At 45.3% G+C, this 20,678-nt stretch overlaps 1 protein-coding gene across 1 annotated transcript in view; it reads left to right on the forward strand.

Annotated features, from left to right (window-relative positions):
- Positions 1 to 20,678, forward strand: part of MYO5B (myosin VB) — a 147,008-nt gene that overhangs the window by 77,447 nt on the left and 48,883 nt on the right. Inside the window, exons 15-19 of the mRNA XM_068176078.1 lie at positions 4,786 to 4,932; positions 5,534 to 5,631; positions 10,135 to 10,221; positions 18,565 to 18,676; positions 20,159 to 20,370. Coding sequence (XP_068032179.1) covers positions 4,786 to 4,932; positions 5,534 to 5,631; positions 10,135 to 10,221; positions 18,565 to 18,676; positions 20,159 to 20,370 — 656 coding nt within the window. The remainder of the gene's footprint in view (positions 1 to 4,785; positions 4,933 to 5,533; positions 5,632 to 10,134; positions 10,222 to 18,564; positions 18,677 to 20,158; positions 20,371 to 20,678) is intronic.

Consider the following 20,678-nt stretch of genomic DNA (forward strand, 5'->3'; position numbering starts at 1 on the left):
GGTAGAAAAATCTATATGGAACGGAAAGCAAGATGATAGATTCTTTACATTCCTCCTGGACTTTTTGCCAGGCTTAGCCTGGCAGAAATCTCTTTCTCTCTGACTGAACTGAACATACCCACAGTTGTCTGCCTTCCTTCACCCTGGTGTTGGTGTCCTGTCAATATGCATTGCAGAAGCAGTTTCCAAACCTGCTGATCCTCTTCTTTTTTTAGTCACCAAGGGCCAAAATTAGGAACAGGTAGTTTTTGGGCACTGTAAATCCCACTTAGCTCTTGCTTGGAGCTCCCCACCCATCACCCAATCACTCATCACCCATAGAATCACAGGATTATTTGGGTTGGAAGAGAATTTAGCGGTCATTTTGTCCCAGCCCACTGCCATGAGACACCTTCCACTAGACCAGGCTGGTCAAAAGCATGGGGATCTGGGGTTAAAACCAATGTAGTTTGTACCTTGTGGGTAGCCTTGCTGGTCCTGTCCCCCTTCTTTGTGAAAACAGCTGTTCCTCTTAGCTTTAATGCATCATATGTGTCCCTGAGACTTGTAATTACTTCAGTAATCACTGTGCAAAAACTAGAGTTAATACACAATGCTGGAAATGTAACATGAACTCTGAGATGCTCCAGCTGTTGCGGAGCTGTTTTACACCACTGCCAATGTGTAACTTTAACAAATTAACATATATTAATGATCACTTTTGATGTCACTTGTCTTTTACAAGGCTTTGTGCCGTGTACCTTCCCTCTCCCGCGTGTTGTACAAACAACTTGTCAACATCTCATTGCACCAAGTGCCAGCAGGGATGTATTGACTGCCTTTGAATGCCAGGTCTCCTGGTAAAGGTTTTTTTGGCTCTTGCTGTTTAAAATTTCCTGGGGGCTGTGGATTTGGTGGCATGTTGGAAGCAGAAGAGCTGTGGGGCTCTGAAGGCTTTGGAGTGGGTCATGCCTGCAGTAAATGAGCATTTGACAGAGGGCTCCGAGCCAGAGATTTTACAGTTTTCTAAATAAATTGAGTAGATTTTACACTGGCTTCCAGTACCACACTCCTGCTCTCCATGGGCATTTGGGTAGGTTGGGTTAAAAGTGTCAATAGCACGGACAGCTAAGGAATTTCAGATCCTTGTTGTTTTAAAACCAGACCAAAAGTTCTTCCCTGCAGCCTTGAGTCTTTCATTGTCAATTAATGAGCTGAAAATTTAAACAACCTCATCTCTCCCAGGGGCAGCTTTTATTAAGCAGTTAGTGTGAAAGTGCAGCCCTGCAAACTCCAACTCACCATCCAGCAGCCAAAATCCAGGCTGTGTCACTCTGGTACACCACTGTTGCTCCAAACCTGGTGTGTGGTTTAAGGAAGGAGTGCATCTGCTTTCCTCCAAACCATTTCAAAGCCTTCCACAGCATAAGCCATCATGTTAAGTTGGTTTTGTTTTTGTCTTTGTTTTTTTTTGTTTTTTTTTTTTCAACATTACAAATTTTGAAGGTCCCCTGCATGTTGCAAGCAAATGTGTGTCATATTCAGACTTTGTGACACTCTTGGGTTTGCTGCTGCCTGTGACCTTCTAAATGCCACCCTGAATAAGGAGTGGGATGAAGAAAGGTGGAGGAAACATTTTTTTTTAGGAGGAGTTTGTTCCTGTCAAAGTTGGAAGACATGAGAATGGGAAATTAGTTAACTGTTGTCAGTGGCTTGGCCTGTTTCACAGCAAGGAATTCATGTGAAGATGGCAAGCAATTTTCTCATCCATGGGAGTAGTTGTGAAATTAATAACTGTGAAGCTGGGCTTTAATAATGCCAAAATCACGAGCTCTGCATGTTCAGGAAGCTTCCCAGGGAAAAACTGGGCGTGATTAGAGCTCACTAGAAATGGCAGGTAACCTCCAGGAATAGTTGATGCTGTATGATTAATTATTTAGCCAGTGCTGAACTTGCTGTTGGAGTCAGTGCTGCAGAACTGGCAGTGTCTGATAAGGATTTCTGTTTGGTGTAGAGGAGAGATTGTAACTCGTTGGAGTAGTGTGCTGTAGAGTGGTGGAGACCCTGGAAATCGTTCCCTAAAAACACAGATATAAAATAAAGGCTGTCTTGTCATATATAGGGACCACAATATAATATCAGAGCAAGCTGGACTTTTGTTTAATAGCTGCATTGGAGGGGATCTTAAATCCCATCCAGTGCCACCCCTGCCCCTTCCACTATCTCAGGTTCCTCCAAGCCCTCTCCAATGTGGCCTTGGATACTTCCAGGGATGGGGCAGCCACAGCTGCCCTGACCCAGCCCAAAGCACTCTGAAATACACTTGGGTCTGAGAACCTTTGGGAGATAGTTTGTTGAATTTCTGCCTTTAAGCCATTCCCCTAACAACATGGGACCAGTGGCTTTTATCAGCCTGTGCTGATCCCGTGCTGTTCTGGAAGAAGAGCAGCAGGAGCAATGTCACATTCCTCTCCCAAATCCTTCAACACCTGATGATCTGCTCTTGCTGCCCCTAACCCCTGTTTGCCAGCAGATTGTTACCCTGGTATTTTTACCTCTTGCCTGGCATTTGCCCTCCAGGGCTATAGACAATTAAAAACAATTTTGTTTTGCTGTAAAAGGCAACCTGGTCTCTCTGAACCAGCAAAAGCAGCAGTAGCAGTGCTGGGTCTCCTACCCGAATGTGTACATTTAACTAAAGCTTAGATTTGTGCTGCAGAGGGCTGTGCTGCGAGGACTTTGTCCTGTCCTCAGGATTGGGCTGGCACACAGCATTCCCTCCACTCTTCTTTGCATTCCCACTAAAGCAGCACAGAGGGCAAGGGGGAACACTGAATTTAACACAGCAAGGACCTGGGCACCTCCCTGTCAGCAAGCCATTGCTGATGAAGCACTCCCACCAAGGCAGAACTGCCTTCTGCTAATTAGAATGCAATTACTGCCATCAACAAGATGGTGAAAGGGACTTTATAAAGCATTTAATTAGTTCTGTAAGCGCTGGTCAGCTAAAACAGTTGAGAGCTGATGTTCTTTGAATTAAGGGAAATGATTTGACTGCTGATGGAAAGCATACGGGCATGCTGTGAAAGTTGCCCTTTCCAGTTTTCTGTAATTACAAATAATGCACCAATAGTTTTGACTCTGTCAGCTGGGGAGGAGGGATCTGTCCCTCTTGCTTATGCCCCAGAACCTGTGGAATGGTTCCTGGTAGAGATGGTCCCAGTTCCACCAGGTTTGCATCATGCAAGCTGAGAGCTTGGCTCTGAGATCCTTCTGCAGCGCTCGTTCAGGAGCAAGCACTGCTGTTATTAATACCAAGGGGATGGAGGGATCAGTGGCACTCCCAGCTGTGTTGAGAAGATATTTTGAAACCCCAAATTATATCCAAGGGTTTTACCACATTGTCAGGTGTGAGGTAGTAATGCAGAGCCTGTGTTGGATATCTTCATCAATACGTGTGCCATCCATACCTCCCGTGCTTACAGGAGTCAGAGCATCCCAGATGGTGATGTGTCAACCACAACAACTGTCAGAGTGTCTTTTTTAGGGATAGAGGGTCAGGTGAAGAAGGAGAGAGCCTTTATTGTGGCAGGAGTTGAGTGAGCTGCAGAGCTGGCAGTGAAAACTGAGTGTGAAGCAGATCCTTAGCTGGTGCTGTCGTGGAGCCTGCAAGAAATTTGCTCATATAATGCAAATAATTTCCTTCCCACAGTGGTGTTGAGGCTGCTGTCCTAACGAGCTGTGAGAACATCCCACAGAACAGGGCCAGAAGTGTTCTTGTCTCAGCCCCGGGATGTGCCAGAGAGCCAGGCAGCCCTTCACAGCACAGGGCTGTCTGTCTGTGTCTAAAAGGTGGTAAAACACAGCACTCTTAGTGGGATCTTAAATGGAAATACAACCAGACTGGGCTTTTGTAGAAGCCTGAGGTGGGGGTGAGAGTGCTAGATAGATGCCACTGCCTTGTGCTGGTGGTTTTGGGGTGGATGTGTTGGGCATGGTGTGCCGTGGGTGTGGGGAATGTGGTTCTCTCGCTCAGGTGCTCCAGCATCTGTGCTGCTGGGAGGCATCATGGGTGCTTTGGCAGTGTCATCGGGCAGGAGCCCAGCTCAGCTGGTGATACATGACATCCCACCTACTGACAGAGAGGGTTTTTTTTGCATTTAAGGATTTCCCCTTTGAATGTAAATGCAGCTGTGGCAGTAGCCAGTGTGGGCATGTGGGTGGATTCAAGATGTGAAAATACCAGGATTAGGGATCTGTCAAGCTAGATGTGGTGCTTCCAGGGTTGTGGGATGGTGGTGCTGCCCTGAAAGGTGGGTAATTAGGGAGAAAGTGTTTGTATCCCTTAATTTGTTGAAAAGCAAGGGTGCCTCTGGGGCTGTGGTGGGGCCTGGCTGCTGCCTGTCCTCACAGAAGATCCTGTTCCTGGGGTATGTGCTGTGCAGGCAGCATCCTTGTTGGGGCAGGGCTGGATAAACACCCTGAAACAAAGCCTTGGGAGCAAGAGTGACCTCCTGTTCAGGAGGTTTTGTGCCTTGGCAGGATCTCAGCAATCCAGCCTCTTTTTCTTTTAAGACTAGCTTGATTTAACGTGCACATTTCAAGGTTTCATGACCTGAAGCACAGAATGGTCAGCTGCCCTGCTGACGTGGATTATGTAGACAACTCTTCTTGCTTTCACTTTCTTGCCCTTTTCCCCCTTCCAGGTTTAGGATGGGTGTGAAATGACCTGAGCAATAGGATTTGGGTGGGCTCATTCCCCAGCGAGCAGGGCCAGAGGTGCTCAAGTGTTGCCTTTTGTTTCAGTATCAGATGGTAGCAGACTTATTCCAGGAGGAGGACGCCGTGCCCACCACTGCCAGGCCAAAGGGAAGGCCCCGGATCAATATGTGCTCTGCCAAGCCAGCCTTCAAAGCTGCCAACAAGGAGCACAGGAAAACAGTGGGACACCAGGTAATGTGAGGTCTGAGTGAATCAGTGACGGCAGAGCAATCCAGTTAACAACATCTGGTTGCTTCAGTTTGAAGCAGAGGTGAATAAAAAGCTGTTGGAGGTGGAAAGAGACTTTCCCATGATCTCTGTGTTCAGCTGTTGCTCTTTGGATGACTTCTAGTGGTGTCTCCGGAGCAGCAGGATTGACTAGTCTTGGCTGAAAGCAGCTGAGACATGGTCTGGGGAGGGTGGAGGCCACTCTGGGATTCACTGGACAGTGTCCCAATATGCTGTGGAGCCCTTACACTGAAACAGCTTCAGAAACGGAGCATTTTTCCCCCTGTGGGCAGTCAAAAAGTTCAGCAGGGGCACAGAGAGGTTGTGCTGTCTCCATCCTTGGAGATCAAAGACCCAACTGGGCAGAGTCCCGAGCTTCGTTGCTCACGACTCTTTGAGCCCTCAACCCCCCGGTGTCTTCTCTGAATTCCCCCTGCCTGCGCTGGGTCCATGGGGAGGTCCACACTGTGTCACACCCACGGGTGGCCTGTGGCACCTGCTGGCTGGGGCTGCAGGGTCACAGCTCCTTCATCCCTCCTCCAGACGAGTGTTTTTTTTCTTTCAGTTCCGCAACTCCCTGGAGCTGCTGATGGAGACCCTGAACGCCACCACTCCGCACTACGTGCGCTGCATCAAGCCCAACGACGAGAAACACCCCTTCAAGTAAGTGGCCCTGCCTGTGAGCAGATGTGTTCAGCTTCATGGCAGCAGGGCGTGCTTTGAGCTCTTCCTCCTGCTGAAGAGCTTGGCCCCTCCTTTTAATGTTGTTCCTGTAACTGGAAGGTCTGTGTGGGTTGCTGGAGTCACCTTTTTGGGTTTCAGCATGTGAGGTTTGTGCCTCTGAAGTGAAGACTAATTCAGGTTCTAATAATTTATAGATCCTTGCTATATAGATCCTTGAGCATCCTTGCTTTTGCAGTAATAGGGTCTTCGTGCAGTTTTCATCTTAGACTTGCTTTTATTTAAATAATTATAGTTTCAAACAGTGAAAAGAGAAGGAAATTATAAAGAAGAGATAAATAGTGGGCTTGTAAAATGAACAGAAGTATCTTGGTGCTTCCAAAATAAATGCAGAAAAAGTTAAGATGTGGCTTGTATCAACTTCAAGCAGGTAAGCAGCTGAAGCAAAAGGCCAGTCCTGATCTTCATCTGTAGTTCAGAGACATATCACAGGCAACAAACACTGTGAGCAGGTAGTTGTAATCCCTGTTTGACCTCTTGGTCATGGATTTGTGCCCAGTTTTCTTCCCTGTAACTCCAGGAAAGCTTGGCCGTTAGTATGCAGGGACCTTACAGATGTGATGTCCTCGAAAGGCATCAAGTGCAGGTGGTGACCTTTAAGGAAGAAGGTTGTAAATGTAATCCAGCAGCAGGGAGGCATTTCCCTTCAGCTGATCTGATGCAGGCTGAGTGCTCCCAGTGAGCACAGGGCGATTTAGGAGTGCAGAGACAGCTCCAACAGTGTCCTGGAAGGAAGGCAAAGCTTCTCTAAACAGACTCGCCCTTGCTCGTGATGTGCTGGGGGAGATGTATCCACCAGGAAGCTTCCTGGCCTGACTCTTCTGCCCCTGCAAACAGCAAAGTGAGGGGTATTAATCATTGCAAGACATTCAGAAACTGGTTTCTATTTACCTGATTCCTTAGAGGAGTAGCTAGCAGCCGTGGAGAAGGCTGTCTGTGCTGGGATCTGTGTTCCTGTGCTCTGCTGATCTGCACACACACCATCCTGTAGGTACTGGACATGCTCAGGCCTTGGTCTCCTCTTGTCTTTTGCAGGGGGTGTTCATTAAATGAATTTCAGGATTACACTGTGTGATCTACTGTTTTCTTTAGAAGAAGCACAAAATTATTCTCTGACTTGCTGTAGTGAGAGGTGGGAGGTGCTCTGGGTGGTGAAGTGGCTTCACCTTTCCAATGGGTCTTTCCAAACTCCATGTCCCTGCTTGGCTCTCCTTTCAGCTCATCCCTCTTCACTTCTCTGCCTTTGAACTTTCAAATTCAGTTTTTCATGTGATGCTCAGGATACAGTTAATATAATTCCATGGATGTGCAAGCTCCCGGTTTTCAGGGGGCAGTAATTGAATGAACTCAGTTGTATCCCTAAGATGTTATGGGCAGCAAGCACCAGGAGGATAATTCTGTCAGTGCCTGCTCCTAGTCCAAGTGATGGCTCTGCCCAATGTGATGCTACTATTGGTGAATGTCCAAGCTCAGGATTTTGGGAACAAATGACAGACCAAAATAGACACAAGGATGGTTCTGGAGGAGGTTGCTTTAGGTTGTGGTGATGGGGTTGCATCCTCATCCACAGCGGGTTCAGGTGTCTCCTGTGGGTGGTTCTGCAAGAGACTCTCCCTCCTCACCCCTCGTGGATTGCTTAATTGGCATTGTCACCTGGGGATCGTGGTCAAGGTTGATCTTGCTGCCACCAGCTTGATGAATTTATATCCTTAAGCTGGCTCAAATAAAGTCACAGAATCCCAGGAGCACTGAGGCTGGAAAAGTGCTCCAGGATCTTGGAGTCCCAGCTGTGCCCAATCCCCACTGTGCCACCAGCCCAGAGCACTCAGTACCACATCCAGGCCCTCCTTGGACACCTCCAGGGATGGGCACTCCACACCTCCCTGGGAAGTTCCAGTTCCTGAGCACCCTTTCCATGGAGAAATTCGTCCTCACGCCCACCCTGACTCTCCCCTGGTCCAATCCTGAGACCGTTCCCTCTCCTCCTGTCCCTGTTCCCTGGGAGCAGAGCCCGACCCCCCCCGGCTGTCCCCTCCTATCAGGAGTTGTGCAGAGCCACAAGGTCCCCCCTGAGCCTCCTTTTCTCCAGGCTGAGCCCCTTCCCAGCTCCCTCAGCTGCTCCTTGTAGGATTTGCTCTCTTTTTTATGTGTAAAAGTGGAATCTAGAGACAGATGCTGGAAAATGCACAGTGCTGGGAAGCATTTGTGAAGTGAAACATCATCAGCATTGCTCCACCCACGTGTCTGTAGCATGCTGAACACTCGGTGTTGTGTTTGTTGTTCAATGAGAAAATAAGTTTTCTCTTTCTAGAACGTAACATTTTTCAGCTCACGAGAGCATTATGTTTTTTACTAAAATGAGATGCTTACCCTGGAGAACAGGAAGGATGTAATGGCAGCCCTTCAGTACTTAGAGGGGCTACCATGAGGAGAAAACCATGCTCTGAGCAGTGGTGTGTGGTGGGAAGAAGGAGCCAACAGCCCCAAATTGACATGGGAGGTTCTGACTGGAGATAATTAAACCTGTTTTTTTTCTCGCTGAGGACCGTCAGTGGAGCAGATGTCTGCCCTGAGAGGTTGTTCAGCCTCCATCTGTGGAGGTTTCTATCAGTTTTGACTGGATAAACCCCTAGGCTGTGGGTCTGCCCCCATAGCTGTCCCAGCTTTTGAACATAAGGGGGTTGGACTGGAGAGTTCCTCAGGTCCCTGCATTCCTACGTCACAACTTGCTGAAAAGATAAGCTCTGTAATGGGGCTGGAGGGTGTTAGACTCCCATCCTGGGACACCTTGGCACCACACAGGGATGTCTGCTGCATCTGACTGCAGGCTGGGTCTGAAATTAATTCCTGCTGGAGAAGACTTCCAAAGAGAGATGTGCAAGGGGAGTGCTTGACTTCAGGTTGTTCCTCTGTCAGTTTTCCTCTTAGATTCTGTTTCAGGCAGGGTTTTGGATTTTTGACTTGGGTTTCCAGGACAAAAGCAACCTGCCAGGTGCTTCTACCTGCCATGGCAAGGAAAATGAGTTTGTAATAAGGTTTATTTTCCCACTTTTAAGGTCTTAATTTCAGCATTAGCCCATAGCTGGAGCTCTTGCTAATAGATGACTGTGGCCTCTCTGGTGACAGCATTTCACCCCCTCTGAGCAGGGCTTTGCTGCTTTGTAGAGTTTCCCTTGGATACCAGAGAGATTGCCCTGGGATCTTCCAGGACTTACGTTTACCTGTCGATCTGCCGCTCCTGTTTATTATTTATTGTTATGGAAATTGCACCCTTGTGGGTTCTTCCTTGAAGTGAGTGACAGCCCAGACTGATTTTTCACCCTGCACAGTGTTGGTGGTGTTGCAGCGAATAACTTGCTTGTAGACTTGACAGGTCCAGGGAATTAAAAAAAGCACAGAGAGAGAAGAGGGAGACTATTTTTCATGCTGCTTTTGTACAGAAGAGAGAAGGCAGAATTATTCATGTAATCTTGACTTGCAGGTGTAAATATATTGGGCTTTCAGAAAAGGGAAAAAACTGGCAATATATGAGAGGCTTTGTTCTGGAAACCTCAAACAGCTATGGACATCTGCATCATGTGAGTCTGGGCTTGATGCAGGGACCTTTTCCAGTGCCTTCCAGAACTGGAGAGCTGGAACCTCCTTGTGCATTCAGAGTCAGGGTGGAAGGAAGGAGCAGCCATGGGGGATGCTGGTACCTGGACTCACCCTGTGCAAGGATGGTCTGATCTGGGAGTGAGTTTTTGCCAGGAACCACAGGAAGCACTGCCTGAGTATTCAGCTGGAAGCCACTATGAGTTTTTTTTTGGCACAAATTGCTGATGGAAATTAGATGTGGTAAGGGATGAGATGGAATGGAAATGTGGTAAGGGATGAAGCAAGATTTAAAAAGGAGAGCAGAAACACCTTGAATTTCCATATGGTGCCTACCAAAGCCATTAGTCTGGAACACGACCACCACTGTTCCTTGAAAACTTAGTCTAGAAACTTGTGGGACCTGTTAATTACCTGGTTTTGGTATGGAATTGAATATATCAGACTTATTTTGCTGTTGATTTTGATTTCTGTAAATATGTTGTTGCCCTGATGGCTGGTTCACCAGGCAGCTTGTGGTGGGGTAGCCTGTTCCCTTCTTTATTGTGATTGTACTGCTTTACACAGCCAGGTATATTCTGGCTAAGGTGGACATCAGGTGGTCAGCCTATCCCAAGAATACACCTAGCACTGATAGCAGGGTGGTATCAAGCAACTTGAAAAGATTTCAAGCAGCTTGAAAATCAGACCTTTGTGACACGCAGAGGAAAGGTGTGACATCTGTGCAGCCTGTTCCCAAAGCCAGGCACGGCTTATACTGAGGTTTGAGAGGGCTGTAGCTGTGGGTTCCCCTTCACTGTGTGCTAATGCCTGTCCTAAATCTAATTGCAGGTTTGATCCGAAGAGAGCGGTGCAGCAGCTGAGAGCCTGTGGAGTGCTGGAGACCATCCGGATCAGTGCAGCTGGCTTCCCATCCAGGTGCTGGGCTGGGAATTCCCTGGGGCTGTGCTGCTCCTGTTGTTTACTCAGAAGGTTGATTGTACCCAGGGCCAGGCTGGACAGGGCTTGGAGCAGCCTGGGGCAGTGGAAGGTGTCCCTGCCCATGGCAGGATTGGGACTGGGTGAGCTTTAAAGACCCTTCCAGACCAAACCCTTCTGGGATTATTTGAGGTGAGGGAGGAAGAAGAAAACACTTGTGTTCTCAGGACGATGTTTATTTAGGTTTGTTTATATCCAGGATAGATTTTCTGCTTTTTATATATTTTTTTGTTTCATTTTGCCAAACTCCCGTTATGTCCTGGGTTCCTCAAGTCTGAGAAGTTCATTGTCAAGCAAAGAGCTGCAGAGTGGGCATGACAGAGAGCGTGTTGTGCTGTGTCCAGTGCTCCAGCTGGGGCTTTCAGTTTGGTCCTGAGAGGTAATTTGCCCTCATGAAACCTCTGAAAAAGCTGATGCCTGACAGATAAAGGATTCCAGCTTGGATGCTGTACCTATGTAGACATCAAGTAACAAAAGAACAGTTCTGGAAGCAAGCACTGCCCTAAAGCACTTCTTCACTGTTTGCCTGAAGCCCCTTCCACTCTTAAATTTGCTTTTCTTTGTTTCTTTTTTTTTTTTTTTTTTTTTCCTGGCTTCAGAAATCTGCTGCAATCCTCATTTCAGCCAAAAAGAATGTTTGATTCTACTTGCAGAGAAAGAAAATAAGGGTTGTAAATTATTGTTGTAGACTTTCACACCACACATCCAGAGCATCCTGGGCTTCAAACTCTTGCATCATAAAAAGGAGGGTTACGGGTGGTGTGGCTCCTGCTTATTGAGATATAAAATTCAAAAGAGGTTTTTAAGGCCTAATAAATCAGAAAACATAGACTATACATAAGTCCTGAAAATGACAAGGGCAAATAATTCTAAAAATGCATCAATTGCATTTTAGTGCCAAGCACCTTTGTGTTCATGTCAGCAAAGCCATCAGCCTTTTTATACAGAACAAAGAAGTTATAAATATGCTCAGTGAAGTGTGGAACACCATGAGAAACTCCCTGTCCTGGATTTTGGGGAGGAGTGTGCTGCTCTCACCTCCTGAAAAGCTGCAGAGGGTTCCTGGCAGCTGAGGGCAGCAGCTGCAGGTTGAGGTGGCTCTGCTGCTCTTCACCTCTGTTGGCCAGTGACCTCTGTGGGCAGGCCACAACTGGTGATGGGGTCCTCCCTGACCAGCTGAGTCCAGCTACTTAACGAGGAAGAAGGGAAAACAGAAGAAGGAGAAGAAAAAAACTCTCATGGAACCCAATTTCGCTCTGTCCTCTGCCAGTGTGGGAGGGTGGAGATCTAGGGCCTCATGTTGTCAGTATGACCCTGTTAGATGACCCAGCATCACCTTTGGCTCTCATCTCAGAAGTCTTGAGGGCTTCTGTGGGTTTAGCCAGTAAAAAGCTGCTTCTTCATTACATATCCCTAAGCCATGGTGGGGAATCAGAAATTCCAGCCGATCGGCTGTCTTCTACTACCATCTTTGTTGCCAGACCAAATTCGTCAGTGCTCTTGTAGTAAAAGCCCTGAAACAATGAAAAATCTTAGTTTTTTTTTTTTTTTTTTTTTTTTTTTTTTTTTTTTTTTTTTTTTTTCCACGTGGAAAAGGCCAGAGGAATGCAGTTCTTTGCCCTCCAAGAAAGCAGTCACACTGCCCAGTGCAGTCTGGGTCCTGGCAGGGTTTGAGGAGCTCTGACCTGAGTGTTGTGTGCTTTATGAGGTTTGTTACTGTCTTGTCATGGCTGCACTGATACCCTGTTCCTCTCCATTCATAATTATCCTACAGATTTGTAGTGTTTTTCCATTTCTGCTCACTTAACTGCTGTTTATACCCTGCAGCACTAAAATCAATGTAAAATTAGTAACTGGGGAGGGGGGACAGAGGGGAAAAACCATTGCAGCACCTGGAGACCTGCCAGGATCTATTGACAGCAAAGAATTGACCAGTGCAGGGACCTCTCCACCCGACAAACTAAAAAGTGATGCTCTCAGCTCTGCTTGCATGCTTTTGGTTATGAGATCTTTTCCCAGGACACTAAGAATACAGAACTCTTCCATCACTGCAACTTGTCAGCTCTTGTTCTTCCTCCAGGGACAAAAAAAAAAAAAGGGTGCAAAAAGCTATTTCAGCCTTTCAGAGTGACCTTCTCCAAAGTTTATGATTCTTGAAGGACAGATCTTTGTGTATTTTAATATTTCTAGGATATAATTGTATATGGGAACAGCTCTGCACCAAATAGAATACTCACTTTGGGCTGTGGTAGTTCTTCACCTTCCTTACTCAGAAAATTCCAATCTTGAAAATCCAGACCCTGGAACTGGATGATGTCATTGAAAGATTGTGAATGATCTGTGTATTTAAATTGACTTTATAGACCATCTTGGGAAAAGATACTTCCACAGGATCTTGTTTTGTAGGAAAAGTAACAGACCTTTTAGTTCTTTCTGCAGTTTTACATGTGGTCTCTCTGAGTTTTCATCACAGTGAGCATTGATTATTCCTCTGTATTTCCTTATATTTTGAGACAAGTTGAGTTTATATTGCTTGATTAAGAATAAAACCAAAAAGGAGAGTCATTGCTTTAAATTTAAACCTCTTGTGAAGGCTCTAAATTTGGAATTCTTTAAAATAGTAACAGAAAACTTGATCTTTGTGACTTTTGCTTCGCTTGGGTGTAAGCAATTTACCTGTAAAGAAACAGAGGATTTCCAAATTTGTTTATCTCAAGGTAAGTTTTATCCAGAAACAATAGAAAAACTCTTGTTTTCATCCTGTTTAAATATATTCCAGCATACTGTCACTAGAGTAACTTTCTGAGGGTGATGTGGCTTTGAGACAGAGATCTCTGGCTAAAACCACCTGCTGCTGAAGAGTTCAGTGTTTTGAGTCCCTAATAATTTTTTACCTCTAAAAAAAAATAATTTTTAATACAAGTGGTAGTTGTTCATACTGTGTAAGCCACAGAAATCTGAAGCCTTAGGCTCCCCTCTTCGGGTGTTCCTGGGTTTATTTTACCCTTTCCATGGTAGGCTGCGCTCTGGCTGTGTCTGAAATAAGCTGAAAATGTATCATTTGCTTTGAAATGTTACTCAGCAGTTAAGAAATCTGTATCTGTTAGCATGTACATAAATGACTGTGATGAATGGAGTGTCTGAGGTGTGTAGGTAGAAAATTTATCATCAGCTTCCCTGGGTAAAGCGTGGAAGATGTCTCTGTGCTGTAAGACCATTCATCTTACTTACAGAAACTGGCTGCATACAGATGAGTCTGTAGACAACGAATTGGTGCAGATCTCCATGAATAGCAAAATAACTCTCTAAAACAAGTTTTTAAATTGGTTCTATCAAAACTGTACATTTTTTTTTCCCTGCTGGTTGTGGTGGTTTCCAGTCAGTGGCCCAGCAGCAGTGGTCTCCCACCATGCCATCACTCTGAACTGCCTCATCACTGCAGTTGTCTCTGAATTACCCTCTCTGTAGTTGTTATGTATTTATAGTTTAAGCATCCTTGGCATCTGGCTGCTTCCTCTGGCCGCTGGAGCTCACTGTCAGATTCAGCAATTTTGTATCAATTCAGTGTGAAATCCCAGCTGCTAAACTCTATAAATATTAAATATTTATAATTGAAAACTATCACAGACATCCTTGGATATATAATTTTTCCTATAGAATGTGCCTTTAGCTGTCTGGCTGTCATTTCAGGATAACAAGACCTATAAACTGCTTTGACTACCAATAGTTCTGTTTGCCCACACCCAACAAAGGTGTAATATGTAAATGGAAGGGCTTTTCCCCCCTCGTTTTTCCCTCTGAATATATTCCAGCTAATTTCAAGCCAGGCCTGCCTGCATGTTTCAGAGCTAATTGAAAAGCAAATCTGTTCTGCTGCAATAAACAAGGCTGAGAGAAATTTTGTCCCTGAACTGCAGCTTCTCAAATAATTTCATATCAATTCTTGGCTCCGAGATTGAACCTGCACCCTTCCAGATATATTCTGACTCCTCTGGAAAGATGAATATCATCCAGTTCCTTCCTGCTTAATATATTGACTCCTTCAGGGGAGGGTGCCTGGTGGTGCTGCCAGGATTTCTTACACAAAACTGAGTTTGCTCAGCACCTGGGATGGTCTTGGGTGAATTTGTTTACTCTGAGTGGAAACAGCTCATGTTCAGTTATTTTAGGGTACCAGAAGAAACCACGTTATGGTTAAGAGTTTGAGGCTTTTTTGACCTATTACACTGCTTTCAGCTCTTCACTCAGTGCAGCTGGCATAACAATGCTGAAACAATGGGTTGTGGATATTTTGGGCAGTTGTTGACTACTTGGAAAGATGCTTTTTGGAAGCTTCCTTAGAATGTCAACCCCAGTTTCCTACCCACGCTCTCCCTTCAATTTGACATTGTAATAAATGCAGCTGCCTCTGCTCAGGTTCATAACCCCTCAATTTTGGACAGGAGCAGCCCCTTTGCTTTGCACCTGGCTGCATTTTTGTGTAAAACATCCAAATCTGGTTGCTTGAACTACAGAAAAAAAAAACAAACAACTTCCTCTGTGGTGTGTGCTACGTCTTATTCCCTCTGTTTCCTCTAGGTGACAAAGGCTTTGCTGGCAAGACCAATTCTCAGGCTCTAAGCCAACCATCCTCCTTGCTGCTTGAGCCCAAGGAGGGTTTTTTCCACAGGCATAAGTTATTTTCCTGCATCCTTCCCTTTATTGCCTTTTCCCCTTAGTGACCTGTGCTGACATCAAAGCAAAATTCAGCTGTTTGAGGTTGGCTTGATCTCAGTTTGAGTAGCATCTGCCCAGTCCTTTGTGCCTCCTTCTTCCTGCTTCTCAGCTGTGCAGGTATAAAAGCCCCCTGGTACCATCTCTTTTCTCTGCATCACTTATCTGGATCTTAAAACTTGATAATAATACGGAGCTGTATTTATTTATTGTCCCTTGGTGGTTTCCAGCCCCCAGCATTGAGGCTTGCGCGTGCTGTGTGTTGTTTGACAGCATACCAAGCACCCAAAATCTGTTTTTTATTTGATACCTGTCCACAAGCTGAACTGAGGTGTACCCTTCCCGTAGTCTTTCCTGACCTGCTAAGATGTGAGGTAACACAGCACATCCTTTGTCTCCTGCTGGGAGTCAGTGTGTGGCTTGGCAAGTACGAATTAAGTTTTCTATTTTTGTTTTCATGTTTTTTTTTTTTTTTTCCTTTTCCCCTTTTAAAATGAAGACATTGTACCTAAAAAAAAAAGATGTACATGCAGAAAAATAATTTAAAAAGTGTGTGTACAGCAAAGCACTGAGCTTCAATATTTCTGCACTGGAGTAATCTCCCTTGCAGGGCTGGGGGATCATGTTTGTTTCTCTCCCAGCACATAGCTGTAAGGAAATTTTATACAGCTTTGAGCCTGGAGTGGTTCAATCAGGCATGTTACATTAAACCTGAGTACTTTAATTGTTCCTTTCTCTGGGGAGGATTCTGTAGCAGCACCTATGAACCCCTGCAGCTTTTTTTTGCTGGTGAACTGGGATGGTAAATATCCCAGTGAAACTCCTCATGGGCTGGCTGAGCCCTGGCGTGGCACAGATTTTGTCCTAATGCCCCATGGACAATAATACAGGAGCAGTGTGGTGTCAGGGCCATCATCCCCTGATAAATCAGAGAGTGGTGAGAGCACGAGTGAGGCAGTTCTGTGCCCTGGGGCTCAGCGTGGGGCTGTGAACCTCTGGGAGATGTGGCTATGGGGCTGTGGATGCCACCAGTCCTATAAACACCTCGGCAGAAACCTGGGGGTGTATTCCCTGACTCTTCCAATGTCTCATGTGAGACTTACTCCTGAAAAGTGAGTCATTTTTATTAAGGATGGACATGGAAAATAAATTTTTGCCACCTTGGGAAATAAGAATGACAGGCTCTGGAGGAAGACCCACTGTGCAGTGACCAATGATCTATTTTTAAGGAATATCTGCAGGTGTCTGACTCTTGTTTGTGAGCAGCTGTGGGATCTCCATCTCTGCCGTGGTCCTGGAAGATGATGGATTTTGCTTTCTGCCCAGCTTGGACCTGTGCCCTGAGTTTCCTGTTCTGCCTCTTCACCATCTGCTCTTTTCTGGAAGAGACTGGGTGGCACCTGCAGGGTGATTTTTTTTCTCCAGATATCTGCAGTTAATAATGCCAGTGCCTGAGCTGACTCTGGCAGGTTAATGGGAATACTCCCTCCTTCCCTCTTCCCCCTTCCCAGGAGTTCCCTGGCTCAAGCAGTACCCAAGCCAGCCTTGTGTGCTTGGCTGGGTGCCTCGGGCTCTGCATGCTCTGCTTCCCCTCTCAGGTTTGATTTGGAGCTGTGTAAACCCCAGGCGTGCTCAAAATGAAAACGGGTTTTATTTGCACAACGCAAAATGGGAAATGTAATTATAAAACGGAGGCACTGGGAAAGCGAAGAGAAGGCAAGTTTAACTTAAACCTTACTGGGCACAAGCTTGTAGTCTTGCATAATCTTTCTGTTCAGTTTTCACCCCAGAGGGAGCTCCCCATAGCTGACATCTTCATTTTTTAGTGGTAATTCAGTGCTTTTGGTTATTTGAGGGGGGTAGCCTTAGCTGCCTGGCCTCAGAACTAGCTCATGGAGACAGATATTAAATCAGCACTAAATCTGACTGTTCTGGAACCAATCTGAGCATTCTGAGCATGGGAAATCCTTTCATCACAGTCGCCCTCATTCTTCTGCCATTTTACCTTTGGCTTCAGGTGCAATCCTAAGGGTATTCCGGTTTTTGCCAGTTATTCTTTACTAGTTGTGTCCTGGGTGCTGTGTGTCCCTGCAGGAATTACATGTGGCGTACCAGTCCACCTTTTTTCCCCATTTGCTCTCTTCATTCCCTTTGCAAACATTTCCTTCTACTGTACTCTTTTTAATGAAAAAAAGCATTTGCTTTCCTTTTCCCTTTTCTGAAGTGACATGAAACTCTGTTGGTTGTGTGTTTTGAAATCAGCAATATGCCCGTCTTAGCAAATACCACAGCCTTCCAGGTGTTTCATGGGAGATACCAGCAGCTGGAGTAGATGATTGTGCAGGTCCCTTTCAACTGAATTATTCTGTTTCATGATGCATTTTGTAGAGCTGGCAGCTGTGACTGCTCAGGTGGTCTCGCTCAGCCTCACCACTGCAAACTGGTCACGACCTGTCACAAGCATTGCTCTGGTCCTTTGCAGTTTATTTTCCCTCCCACATTCTTAATCCCTGGAAGTGTAAAAATAGGAATAATTTGGTGCAGTAATGCAAAAGGTTGAGGTATGCATGGGGCTTGTGGCTGAAGAAGATGTTTCTGTATGGCAGCTCTTCGAAGTTTGTTCTTGTCCTGGTTGCCAGAGCATCCCTGCAGGTAAGGATCAGGCCCACAGGTGGTTTTGTTGAGTGAGGGCAGAAATCGAATCCTCTGCATTTCTCTCCAGTCTCCCTTTGATGTTTGTTATGCGTATTTTGTTGAAATGTCAATGATCATTCTGGACATTGCTGGAAAAAGGCTAGTGTTAATTAAAAACTCAGGTTTTGAGGGCTTTATAACTCACTGTGTTAATTTAGAGAAGGCTGAAACTTGGCAGGTGCTGAAGGAATTTCAGTCGCAGTCTGCCGGCTCTACATCTATCACCAGCAGTAGGAGATGATATTTCTAGCAGTAGGATACAGTGCTCTAATTCCTTCAATTAGCGTTGCCTGTTTGGAAACTTTGCTGCTGGAGATGGTGAGGCATCTTCCAGGGGGCTGCTTTGTCTTTCCAGAGCCAAAAGGTTTTGTGTTTGTTTTGTTTCAGTCACAGACCTCAAGATGGAGCAATTCGGAAGTTGATTGATTGAAATTAGTGTTTAGCAGAGTTTGGGAACACAAAAAACAAAGAATATCTATTTGATTAATTCTCTACAACTTTATCAAGGTTGCTGTTTAATTTTTATTTTTGGGCAATCAAGAGATCCATAATTTCTCCAAAGTTAGGTTCTTCTTTCTGATGGGAACAGCATTGTTGCATTTGAGCGGTAAATAGCAGCAGATTGGGAAGCACATCAGAGGTGAAAACAGGATGATCTCTGGCCTTTCTGTTCCAGGCTAGAAAGGCCCTGATGTGGTCATTCAGTGTCTGAGATTGGGGGTGAGTAGCTCCTTTTGGAGTTGGTCCATGCTGAGGGTAGTGGTGAGAAATCCCTTGAAGTACTTCACACTTTGACTCATCTACAGCTCCAAGCACTTTATTTTAGTGAAACAGTGCCCAGCATGCAGACTAACCCAGCATGTGCTTTGCTTTCAGGTGGTCCTACCCTGACTTTTTCAATAGGTACCGTGTGCTTATGAACAAGAGATTGCTCTCTATGAACGACAAGAAGCAGATCTGTCAGAGCCTGTTGGAAGACCTCATTAAGGTGAGCTGGGACCAGATCTTTGATGCTAAAAGCACAGAACTCATGGCTTTGATGTGGTCTGCAATTGCTCCAGCTTCACCTGCTGCACATGCAGGTTCTTCTCCACCCCAGACAGCCTGGGAGTTTTCCCCAAAATGAGGGAGTCTTGCGGGGAGGTGGCAGGAGCAAGTGGGACCTGGGATTACATGGTTGTGGTCAAGAGGAGCAAATAACTTAAGTGCTCGTGAAGTCCAGAGTTTGCTGTTACTGGCTAGACATGAATGACTGGCCACTACTAAAAATGTGTCTCCCCTCCTGGTTTTGTCTAGCCACAGCTGGAGCACATTTCAGGGGTCCACCCTGGGACAACATCATGAACCTTAGTCAATCATTAAATGACTCTTTGCAAAAATGAGTAAGAAGGGAAAAGTGCAGTAAATAAATGCCTTATCTTGATGTGTGGGAGACTTTCAGTGGCCCTATGTGGAAAAAACATCCGACAGATTGGGACCTTTTTACCATAAATGAATCAGAAGGTTTTGCCGCCTCACCTTACTAAATCTTTACTGCTTGCTTGTATGCATTATTTTTAAATTGCAAATATGCATGCAAAGGTTTCTTGCTGTTGAGTGGCTCAGAATGTGCACAGCACCTTAGACAGGTTTAAATGTTTGATCTATTGTTTTCCTGTGGGATTTTGAGGCATTTACCCAATTGGGTTCCTCTTTTTGCTTTTTGCACCCAGTGTTACCCTTGGCTGCAGAGCCTTTTGCAGCACATGTAGGACTTTGTAGATCTAAACATTAATCTTTTTGAGAAAGAAATATTTTTCTTGAAGTGCTCTGGTGTTGCATTTCTAGTGTGGACTAGTGGAAGGTATCCCTGCCCATGGCAGGGAGGATGGATATACATAAGGTTTAAGGTCCCTTCCAACCTAAATAATTTTGTGATTCTGCGATTTCTTTATTTACGTATAAAACAACAAATAACAAAAAACCAAATCCAAACAAAAAACCCCAAACCTCCAAAAACAAACAAACAAAAACCCCCAAAATAAAATAAACCCCAAATAAATTCCTTTACCACAAAAAACCAAAACCAAGCAACAACAACAACAAAAAAAAACAAAACCCCGAACCAACCAAGCAAAAAAACCCACAAAACACAAAAAACGCAACCCAAAACCCCTTCAAAATTTGTGTAACTATATGGAGTTTAAGACTGAGTCCTAGTGCTGCATTCCTTAATGGGTGTATAGATGCTCAAGTGTAGTAAGTCTAATGATATCTAATAATGTCGAATAAGTCTAATAATCTAATATGTCTAATAATGGAGTCTAATAATATCTTCATTACCCAATTAAGAAGAGATGTGTGTTGATAAATTTAATTCAAACTGGTGTTTTTACTCTGTATCTACTGATCAACTTAGACTGAAAACAAAAAGAAAAAAAAAGTAATGTTTGCCTCAATTAAATGTAATTTCCTTTGTGCTTTTTAAAAGGATCCAGACAAGTTCCAGTTTGGCCATACCAAGATCTTCTTCCGTGCAGGCCAGGTGGCATATCTGGAGAAACTGCGGGCAGATAAGTTCAGAGCTGCCACCATCATGATCCAGAAGACCGTGCGGGGCTGGCTGCAGAGGGCCAGGTACCAGAGGCTGAGACGAGCCACCCTCACCCTGCAGTGCTATGCTCGCAGGCACCTGGCATGCAGGTGGGTCCTGGGGGAGCCTCAGAGAGGGGCAAGCTGGGAAGTCAAATGTGACAACACCTCTGGCCACCTGGGTTTTCAATCTGTTGCATCTTCTAGAACTTAAACTTGGGGGTTTCATATGAGGAACTTTGGAAATGCTCTGCTCTCTTGAAAGCAAGATGTGTAATGTACATGTGGGTAACACTGTGATGAGAGTTTCTGGGCTAAAGTTGGGACTTATTTCTGGCCCCTCTATCTGGCTTTATTTAGGGGCAAGAGATCAAAATTCTTTGCCTAAAACTGGTTTCATATTTACGTTAGTTTAATTT

Source organism: Anomalospiza imberbis, chromosome Z (assembly GCF_031753505.1).
Source record: "Anomalospiza imberbis isolate Cuckoo-Finch-1a 21T00152 chromosome Z, ASM3175350v1, whole genome shotgun sequence".
NCBI classification, from domain to species: Eukaryota; Metazoa; Chordata; class Aves; order Passeriformes; family Viduidae; genus Anomalospiza; species Anomalospiza imberbis.